Source organism: Salmo salar, chromosome 17 (assembly GCF_965601325.2).
Source record: "Salmo salar chromosome 17, fSalSal1, whole genome shotgun sequence".
Classification (NCBI taxonomy): Eukaryota; Metazoa; Chordata; class Actinopteri; order Salmoniformes; family Salmonidae; genus Salmo; species Salmo salar.
The window spans coordinates 78,497,822-78,509,118 of NC_138307.1; the positions used below are offsets into that span (position 1 = coordinate 78,497,822).

At 47.6% G+C, this 11,297-nt stretch overlaps 1 protein-coding gene across 4 annotated transcripts in view; it reads left to right on the plus strand.

Annotated features, from left to right (window-relative positions):
* Positions 1–11,297, plus strand: part of LOC106576468 (adiponectin receptor protein 2) — a 104,218-nt gene that overhangs the window by 81,820 nt on the left and 11,101 nt on the right. For all 4 annotated transcript variants that reach the window (XM_082964205.1, XM_082964206.1, XM_082964208.1 and 1 more), the window contains one exon: positions 4,717–4,888. In XM_082964205.1, the coding sequence (XP_082820331.1) occupies positions 4,717–4,888 (172 nt within the window). The remainder of the gene's footprint in view (positions 1–4,716; positions 4,889–11,297) is intronic.

Consider the following 11,297-nt stretch of genomic DNA (forward strand, 5'->3'; position numbering starts at 1 on the left):
TCTCCTTCCCTGTAGCTCTAGCGTTGACAGATAGGCAGACCTCCCTCTACAAATTCTGCCACGTAATATGGGTGTTCATGTAATACCTGAGTGATTCAGCAAAATCAATGTGAGCCCCCTGGGGGTCGAGGCCTCGTAATCTGACCGTGATAACTACAAGGTGTACATAGCTGGTTAGCCTAACTAACAACTAACTATCAAGGTTGCCAAGTAGGCACACTCACATTAAGCATCTCCAATCCAAAATGAAATCTAGAATCGGTTTCCTATTTCGCAACAAATCCTCCTTCACTCATGCTGCCAAATATACCCTCGTAAAACTGACTATCCTACCGATCCTTGACTTCGGTGATGTCATTTACAAAATAGCCTCCGACACTCTACTCAGCAAATTGGATCTAGTCTATCACAGTGCCATCCGTTTTGTCACCAATGCCCCATATACTACCCACCACGGCGACCTGTACGCTCTCGTCGGCTGGCCCACGCTACATATTTGTCGCCAAACCCACTGGCTCCAGGTCATCTGTAAGTCTTTGCTAGGTAAAGTCTCGCCTTATCTCAGCTCACTGGTCACCATAGCAACACCCCCCCCATAGCAGGCGCTCCAGCAGGTACAGTTGAAGTCGGAAGTTTACATACACTTAGGTTGGCGTCATTAACTCATTTTTCAACCACTCCACAAATTTCTTGTTAACAAACTATAGTTTTGGCAAGTCGGTTAAGACATCTACTTTGTGCATGACACAAGTAATTTTTCCAACAATTGTTTACAGACAGATTATTTCACTTATAATTCACTGTATCACAATTCCAGTGGGTCAGAAGTTTACATACACTAAGTTGACTGTGCCTTTAAACAGCTTGGAAAATTCCAGAAAACGATGTTATGGCTTTAGAAGCTTCTGATAGGCTAATTGACATAATTTGAGTCAATTGGAGGTGTACCTGTGGATGTATTTCAAGGCCTACCTTCAAACTCAGTGCCTCTTTGCTTGACATCATGGGAAAATCAAAGGAAATCAGCCAAGACCTCAGAAAACAATTGTAGACCTCCACAAGTCTGGTTCATCCTTGGGAGCAATTTCCAAACGCCTGAAGGTACCATGTTCATCTGTACAAACAATAGTACGCAAGTATAAACACCATGGGACCAGGCAGCCATCATACCGCTCAGGAAGGAGACGCGTTCTGTCTCCTAGAGATGAACGTACTTTGGTACGAAAAGTGCAAATCAATCCCAGAACAACAGCAAAGGACCTTGTCAAGATGCTGGAGGAAACGGGTACAAAAGTATCTATATCCACAGCTAAACGAGTCCTATATCGACATAACCTGAAAGGCCACTCAGCAAGGAAGAAGCCACTGCTCCAAAGCCAGACTACGGTTTGCAACTGGACATGGAGACAGATTGTACGTCTTGGAGAAATGTCCTCTGGTCTGATGAAACAAAAATAGAACTGTTTGGCCATAATGACCATCGTTATTTTTGGAGGAAAAAGGGGGAGGCTTGCAAGCCGAAGAACACTATCCCAAATGTGAAGCACGGGGGTGGCAGCATCATGTTGTGGGGGTGCTTTGCTGCAGGAGGGACTGGTGCACTTCACAAAATAGAAGGCATCACGAGGGAGGAAATTATGTGGATATATTGAAGCAACATCTCAAGACATCAGTCAGAAAGTTTCAACTTGGTCGAAAATGTGTCTTCCAAATGGACAATGACCCCAAGCATGCTTCCAAAGTTGTGGCAAAATGGCTTAAGGACAACAAAGTCAAGGTATTGGAGTGGCCATCACAAAGCTCTGACCTCAATCCTATAGAAAATGTGTGGGCAGAACTGAAAAAGCGTGTTCGCGCAAGGAGGCCTACAATCTTGACTCAGTTACACCAGCTCTGTCAGGAGGAATGGGCCATTGAACTTATTGTGGGAAGCTTGTGGAAGGCTACCTGAAACGTTTGACCCAAGTTAATCAATTTAAAGGCGATGCTACCAAATAAATACTAATTGAGTGAATGTAAACTTCTGACCCACTGGAAATGTGATGAAAGAAATAAAAGCTGAAATAAATCATTCTCTACTATTATTCTGACATTTCACATTCTTAAAATAAAATGGTAATCCTAACTGATGTAAGACATGGGAGTTTATTAGGATTAAATGTCAGGAATTGTGAAAAACTGAGTTTAAATGTATTTGGCTAAGGTGTATGTAAACTTCCGACTTCAACTGTATATTTCACTGGTCACCCCCAAAGCCAACACCTCCTTTGGCTTCCTTTCCTTCCAGTTCCATAGCCGGTTAGCAAAACTAACAAGGTGGACATAACTGGTTAGCCTATCTATCTAGCTAACATGGTGTACATAGCCGGTTAGCCCAACTTGCTTATCTAGCTAACAAGGTGTACTTAGCCTAACTAACATGGTGTACATAGCCGGTTCGCCTAACTTACCTATCTAGCTAACATGGTGTACATAGCCGGTTAGCCCAACTTGCTTATCTAGCTAACAAGGTGTACTTAGCCTAACTAACATGGTGTACATAGCCGGTTCGCCTAACTTACCTATCTAGCTAACATGGTGTACATAGCCAGTTAGCCCAACTTGCTTATCTAGCTAACAAGGTGTACATAGGCTAACCGACTATGTACACCTTGTTAGTTAGTTGTTAGTTAGCCTAACTTACCTATCTAGGTAACATGGACTAGTAGTAGATCAACTGTACATTTTTGACAGGTTATAAACATCTCTAAGGTCTGTTAGTGAATGACAAAACAAGAGGAACTGATGATGCGTTACCAGAGTGCATCAGTGATTCCCTGTGATGGGTTGTACAGGTGGGATCACAGCCGTATATGATACATGTAGGTCTACTGTATATTAATGACTCTGGGTGGAATGCTACCCCTGATCTGGTTCTGATATGGCGCCTTACAAGAACTGGATTCATAACCAGCCCTGCCTGTCTTCCTCTTAGAATGGTTTAATCCAAACCCTGCTACAGTACCACAGAACGGCCAAACCCAGCCAACCACGTGTTAGCCAGCCTAATACCACTACATGTTTACTTTTTATTGCGGAGTCTGTTTTCCCTTCCATATTATTTGATATTATGTAAAGGATCTCGCCGTGCTGCATAATTCCAGCATGGAAGGGTTCTTGAGTTGTTAGGGCTAAGGTTACTTCCCAAATCGCACCCTATAGTGCACTACCTGGTCAAAAGTAGTGCGCTATGTAGGGAATAGGGTGCCATTTGGGACGCAGGCTAATAGGTTGTGAAATACAATCATATTAGTCGTCACCTTTTTGTTAAATCCTCTCAGATTATCCAGTTCATACTATAGCAGTCAGAGTCTATGGAACATTAGTTCAATACAGATATTACATAGACTACTGTTCCACAGGCCTCCCTAACACAGATATATTACATAGGGAGGTCTATGGAACAGTAGTTCAATACAGATATTACATAGGGAGGTCTGTGGAACAGTAGTTCAATACAGATATTACATAGGGAGGTATGTGGAACAGTAGTTCAATACAGATATTACATAGGGAGGTCTGTGGAACAGTAGTTCAATACAGATATTACATAGGGAGGTATGTGGAACAGTAGTTCAATACAGATATTACATAGGGAGGTATGTGGAACAGTAGATCAATACAGATATTACATAGGGAGGTATGTGGAACAGTAGTTCAATACAGATATTACATAGGGAGGTCTGTGGAACAGTAGTTCAATACAGATATTACATAGGGAGGTCTGTGGAACAGTAGTTCAATACAGATATTACATAGGGAGGTCTATGGAACAGTAGTTCAATACATATATTACATAGGGAGGTCTGTGGAACAGTAGTTCAATACAGATATTACATAGGGAGGTCTGTGGAACAGTAGTTCAATACAGATATTACATAGGGAGGTCTGTGGAACAGTAGTTCAATACAGATATTACATAGGGAGGTCTGTGGAACAGTAGTTCAATACAGATATTACATAGGGAGGTCTGTGGAACAGTAGTTCAATACAGATATTACATAGGGAGGTCTGTGGAACAGTAGTTCAATACAGATATTACATAGGGAGGTCTGTGGAACAGTAGTTCAATACAGAAATTACATAGGGAGGTATGTGGAACACTAGTTCAATACAGATATTACATAGGGAGGTCTATGGAACAGTAGTTCAATACAGATATTACATAGGGAGGTCTATGGAACAGTAGTTCAATACAGATATTACATAGGGAGGTCTATGGAACACTAGTTCAATACAGATATTACATAGGGAGGTCTATGGAACACTAGTTCAATACAGATATTACATAGGGAGGTCTGTGGAACAGTAGTTCAATACAGATATTACATAGGGAGGTCTGTGGAACAGTAGTTCAATACAGATATTACATAGGGAGGTCTGTGGAACAGTAGTTCAATACAGATATTACATAGGGAGGTCTGTGGAACAGTAGTTCAATACAGAAATTACATAGGGAGGTCTATGGAACAGTAGTTCAATACAGAAATTACATAGGGAGGTTGACATGTCAATTCACCCTGAACATCAAATGGAAATATGAGAGAAATACAGGGAAGAGAACACTCCTTTCCCCCCTCACTTGTGTAATTTTATTCCTAACTCAAGTTCAAACCTGCTTCGGAGGACAACCTAATGAAGTGCTTTTCCACTGGTCTCCCTGTGTCTTGTTCCAAGGTGTGGGAAGGCCGGTGGCGGGTCATTCCTCATGACGTGCTGCCTGAGTGGCTGAAGGACAACGAGTATCTCCGCCACGGACACCGGCCGCCCATGCCCTCCTTCAGGGCCTGCTTCAAGAGCATCTTCAGGATCCACACTGAGACTGGCAACATCTGGACTCACCTGCTGGGTAAGAGAGTGGTCCGGGGGGGGGGACAATCACTGACTCACCTGCTGGGTAAGAGAGTGGTCCGGGGGGAGGGACAATCACTGACTCACCTGCTGGGTAAGAGAGTGGTCCGGGGGGGGGGCAATCACTGACTCACCTGCTGGGTAAGAGAGTGGTCCGGGGGGGGGGGGGGGACAATCACTGACTCACCTGCTGGGTAAGAGAGTGTTCGGGGGGGGGGGGGAGACAGACAGACAATCACTGACACACCAAGCTAGCATTTAAATTGAAATATATTTTTCAAACAAAGCTAGCAAATGAATGTCTTTTGGTGGTATCATTTACTTTGGTTTGAGTGACTTAACAGCTAATTAGATCACATTACACCCTTAGAAACCCACAGCTAATTAGATCACATTACACCCTTACAAACCCACAGCTAATTAGATCACATTACACCCTTACAAACCCACAGCTAATTAGATCACAGAACACCCTTAGAAACCCACAGCTAATTAGATCACAGAACACCCTTAGAAACCCACAGCTAATTAGATCACAGAACACCCTTAGAAACCCACAGCTAATTAGATCACATTACACCCTTAGAAACCCACAGCTAATTAGATCACAGAACACCCTTAGAAACCCACAGCTAATTAGATCACATTACACCCTTAGAAACCCACAGCTAATTAGATCACAGAACACCCTTAGAAACCCACAGCTAATTAGATCACAGAACACCCTTAGAAACCCACAGCTAATTAGATCACATTACACCCTTAGAAACCCACAGCTAATTAGATCACATTACACCCTTAGAAACCCACAGCTAATTAGATCACATTACACCCTTAGAAACCCACAGCTAATTAGATCACAGAACACCCTTAGAAACCCACAGCTAATTAGATCACATTACACCCTTAGAAACCCACAGCTAATTAGATCACATTACACCCTTAGAAACCCACAGCTAATTAGATCACATTACACCCTTAGAAACCCACAGCTAATTAGATCACATTACACCCTTAGAAACCCACAGCTAATTAGATCACATTACACCCTTAGAAACCCACAGCTAATTAGATCACATTACACCCTTAGAAACCCACAGCTAATTAGATCACATTACACCCTTAGAAACCCACAGCTAATTAGATCACCAAAACTTTAGTGGAGCGGAGAGGGGGCGGGAGAGGGGGCGGGAGAGGGGCGGTAGGGGGGCGCTAGAGGGGCGGTAGAGGGGCAGAGAGGGGGCGGTAGAGGGGCGGAGAGGGGGCGGGGCGGAGAGGGGGCGCTAGAGGGGGCGGTAGGGGGGGCGGAGAGGGGGCGGTAGAGGGGCGGGGCGGAGAGGGGGCGCGAGAGGGGGCGGTAGGAGGGGGGGGGCGGGGCGGAGAGGGGCGCTAGAGGAGCGGAGAGGGGGCGGGGCGCTAGAGGAGCGGAGAGGGGGTGGGGCGCTAGAGGAGGGGAGAGGGGGTGGTAGAGAAGCAGAGAGAATTAGCAGGCCACAGCTGAGCCAGACACAGAGGATAAAACACAGTGTTTAATACTATATGTTGTCTCTTAATAGAGTAGCATGGTTAATCTGCCATGTCGTAACGTCCTGCCCTAATCACTAGTAATGGTGTTAACGTTCCCCGCTCTCTGCTCTAGCACTCTGCTCTAGCACTCTGCTCTAGCACTCTGCTCTAGCACTCTGCTCTAGCACTCTGCTCTAGCTCTCTGCTCTAGCTCTCTGCTCTAGCTCTCTGCTCTAGCTCTCTGCTCTAGCTCTCTGCTCTCTGCTGCAGCACTCTGCTGCTTCCATCCTGACGGGTTTAAGACGCTACACACCACACACACCACACACACACACACACACACACACACACACACACACACACACACACACACACACACACAGAGTCAGACTAAGGACCAGCCAATACACAGACAGACTAACATGAGGTCCCTGCTCACACGTGCAGAAATGATAGAATAATATGGGAGCACAGGGCACCACACGCACACACACACACACACACACACACCACACACACACACACACACACACACACACACACACACACACACACACACACAGACAGACTCTCTTCCGCTCCAGCGCAGATGCGTTGGGCATTAAATAAGGACAGGGCCTCTGAGTAAACGGAGAACTGAGTATTCACATAGACCCATTTAGCTGGGTTGGGGTTGGACCCATTTAGCTGGGTTGGGGTTAGACCCATTTAGCTGGGTTGGGGTTAGACCCATTTAGCTGGGTTGGGGTTAGACCCATTTAGCTGGGTTGGGGTTAGACCCATTTAGCTGGGTTGGGGTTAGACCCATTTAGCTGGGTTGGACCCATTTAGCTGGGTTGGACCCATTTAGCTGGGTTAGGGTTAGACCCATTTAGCTGGGTTAGGGTTAGACCCATTTAGCTGGGTTAGGGTTGGACCCATTTAGCTGGGTTGGGGTTGGACCCATTTAGCTGGGTTGGGGTTGGACCCATTTAGCTGGGTTGGGGTTGGACCCATTTAGCTGGGTTGGGGTTAGGCCCATTTAGCTGGGTTAGGGTTAGGCCCATTTAGCTGGGTTAGGGTTAGACCCATTTAGCTGGGTTAGGGTTAGGCCCATTTAGCTGGGTTAGGGTTAGGCCCATTTAGCTGGGTTAGGGTTAGACCCATTTAGCTGGGTTGGGGTTGGACCCATTTAGCTGGGTTGGGGTTGGACCCATTTAGCTGGGTTAGGGTTAGGCCCATTTAGCTGGGTTGGGGTTAGGCCCATTTAGCTGGGTTGGGGTTAGACCCATTTAGCTGGGTTGGGGTTGGGCCCATTTAGCTGGGTTGGGCCCATTTAGCTGGGTTGGGCCCATTTAGCTGGGTTGGGCCCATTTAGCTGGGTTGGGCCCATTTAGCTGGGTTGGGGTTAGACCCATTTAGCTGGGTTAGGGTTAGACCCATTTAGCTGGGTTAGGGTTAGACCCATTTAGCTGGGTTGGGGTTGTGTCCATTTAGCTGTCTTAGGGTTAGACCCATTTAGCTGGGTTGGGCCCATTTAGCTGGGTTGGACCCATTTAGCTGGGTTGGGGTTGGGCCCATTTAGCTGGGTTGGGGTTGGGCCCATTTAGCTGGGTTGGGGTTGGACCCATTTAGCTGGGTTGGGGTTGGACCCATTTAGCTGGGTTGGGGTTGGACCCATTTAGCTGGGTTGGGGTTGGACCCATTTAGCTGGGTTGGGGTTGGACCCATTTAGCTGGGTTGGGGTTGGACCCATTTAGCTGGGTTGGGGTTGGACCCATTTAGCTGGGTTGGGGTTGGACCCATTTAGCTGGGTTAGACCCATTTAGCTGGGTTGGGGTTGGACCCATTTAGCTGGGTTGGGGTTGGGCCCATTTAGCTGGGTTGGGGTTGGGCCCATTTAGCTGGGTTGGACCCATTTAGCTGAGTTGGACCCATTTAGCTGGGTTGGACCCATTTAGCTGGGTTGGGCCCATTTAGCTGGGTTGGGCCCATTTAGCTGGGTTAGGGTTAGGCCCATTTAGCTGGGTTGGGCCCATTTAGCTGGGTTGGGGTTGGGCCCATTTAGCTGGGTTGGACCCATTTAGCTGAGTTGGACCCATTTAGCTGGGTTGGGCCCATTTAGCTGGGTTGGGCCCATTTAGCTGGGTTAGGGTTAGGCCCATTTAGCTGGGTTGGGCCCATTTAGCTGGGTTGGGGTTAGACCCATTTAGCTTGGTTGGGCCCATTTAGCTGGGTTGGGGTTGGACCCATTTAGCTGGCAGCCCTCCATAGCTTTGTCCTGTCCTGGTGAGCATCCAACAGAACAAAGAACACACAACAACAACCTATCAAACATGGCATCGTAGCTAGGGGTCAGGAGTCTCTACCTGACCTTGGGATTTTACCAGGCCTCTTTAGGCCCAGAACATTCTTGGACCCAGAGTTTTTCCCTGGTCATGATAGTCATGAAAAACTCCAGGTCTGAGTCATTAGATAGTAAATATACACGTATTTATTTTTATTTCACCTTTATTTAACCAGGTAGGCTAGTTGTGAACAAGTCCTTTATTTAACCAGGTAGGCTAGTTGAGAACAAGTTCTCATTTACAATTGCGACTTGGCCAAGATAAAGCATAGCAATTCGACACAAACAACAACACAGAGTTACACATGGAATAAACAAAACATAGTCAATAATACAGTAGAACAAAAGAAAACAAGTCTATATACAGCATGTGCAAATGAGGTAGGATAAGGGAATTAAGGCAATAAATAGGCCATGGTGGCGAAGTAATTACAATATAGCAATTAAACACTGGAATGGTAGATGTGCAGAAGATGAATGTGCAAGTAGAGATACTGGGGTGCAAAGGAGCAAGTTGGGGATGAGGTAGGTAGATAGATGGGCTGTTTACAGATGGGCTATGTACAGGTGCAGTGATCTGTGAGCTGCTCTGACAGTTGGTGCTTAAAGCTAGTGAGGGAGATATGAGTCTCCAGCTTCAGATATTTTTGCATTTCGTTACAGTCATTGGCAGCAGAGAACTGGAAGGAAAGGCGGCCAAAGGATGAATTGGCTTTGTGGGTGACCAGTGAGATATACCTGCTGGAGCGCGTGCTACGGGTGGGTGCTGCTATGGTGACCAGTGAGCTGAGATAAGGCGGGGCTTTACCCAGCAGAGACTTGTAGATGACCTGGAGCCAGTGGGTTTGGCGACGAGTATGAAGCGAGGGCCAACCAACGAGAGCGTACAGGTCGCAATGGTGGGTAGTATATGGGGCTTTGGTGACAAAACGGATGGCACTGTGATAGACTACATCCAGTTTGTTGAGTAGAGTTGGAGGCTATTTTATAGATGACATCACCGAAGTCGAGGATCGGTAAGATAGTCAGTTTTACGAGGGTATGTTTGGCAGCACGAGTGAAGGATGCTTTGTTGCGATATAGGAAGCTGATTCTAGATTTAATTTTGGATTGGAGATGCTTAATGTGAGTCTGGAAGGAGAGTTTACAGTCTAACCAGACACCTAGGCATTTGTAGTTGTCCACATATTCTAAGTCAGAACCGTCCAGAGTAGTGATGCTGGATGGGCGAGCAGGTGGGGGCAGTGATGGATTGAATAGCATGCATTTAGTTTTACTTGTATTTAAGAGCAGTTGGAGGCCACGGAAGGAGAGTTGTATGGCATTGAAGCTCGTCTGGAGGTTAGTTAACACAGTGTCCAAAGAAGGGCCAGATGTATACAGAATGGTGTCGTCTGCGTAGATGTAGATCAGAGAATCACCAGCAGCAAGAGCAACATCATTGATACAGAGGAGAGAGTCGGCCCGAGAACTGAACCCTGTAGGACACAGGTCACATTAGTCAGGAAAAACTCCATCCCCCAATCACAATAACAATGCAACCACAGGCGGGTGTAGTGCAACCACAGGCGGGTGTAGTGCAACCACAGGCGGGTGTAGTGCAACCACAGGCGGGTGTAGTAGAACAGTTGTCTGAAAGCAGAAAGAAGTCCACGGTCCTTTTGAGAACAGGGAGAGGTTGTTGTGGTGTTATGACTGGGTCGACACACTGAGGTCTGACTGGGGTCGACACACTGAGGTCTGACTGGGGTCGGACACACTGAGGTCTGACTGGGGTCGGACACACTGAGGTCTGACTGGGGTCGGACACACTGAGGTCTGACTGGGGTCGGACACACTGAGGTCTGACTGGGGTCGGACACACTGAGGTCTGACTGGGGTCGGACACACTGAGGTCTGACTGGGGTCGGACACACTGAGGTCTGACTGGGGTCGGACACACTGAGGTCTGACTGGGGTCGGACACACTGAGGTCTGACTGGGGTCGGACACACTGAGGTCTGACTGGGGTCGGACACACTGAGGTCTGACTGGGGTCGGACACACTGAGGTCTGACTGGGGTCGGACACACTGAGGTCTGACTGGGGTCGGACACACTGAGGTCTGACTGGGGTCGGACACACTGAGGTCTGACTGGGGTCGGACACACTGAGGTCTGACTGGGGTCGGACACACTGAGGTCTGACTGGGGTCGGACACACTGAGGTCTGACTGGGGTCGGACACACTGAGGTCTGACTGGGGTCGGACACACTGAGGTCTGACTGGGGTCGGACACACTGAGGTCTGACTGGGGTCGGACACACTGAGGTCTGACTGGGGTCGGACACACTGAGGTCTGACTGGGGTCGGACACACTGAGGTCTGACTGGGGTCGGACACACTGAGGTCTGACTGGGGTCGGACACACTGAGGTCTGACTGGGGTCGGACACACTGAGGTCTGACTGGGGTCGGACACACTGAGGTCTGACTGGGGTCGGACACACTGAGGTCTGACTGGGGTCGGACACACTGAGGTCTGACTGGGGTCGGACACACTGAGGTCTGACTGGGGTCGGACACACTGAGGTCTG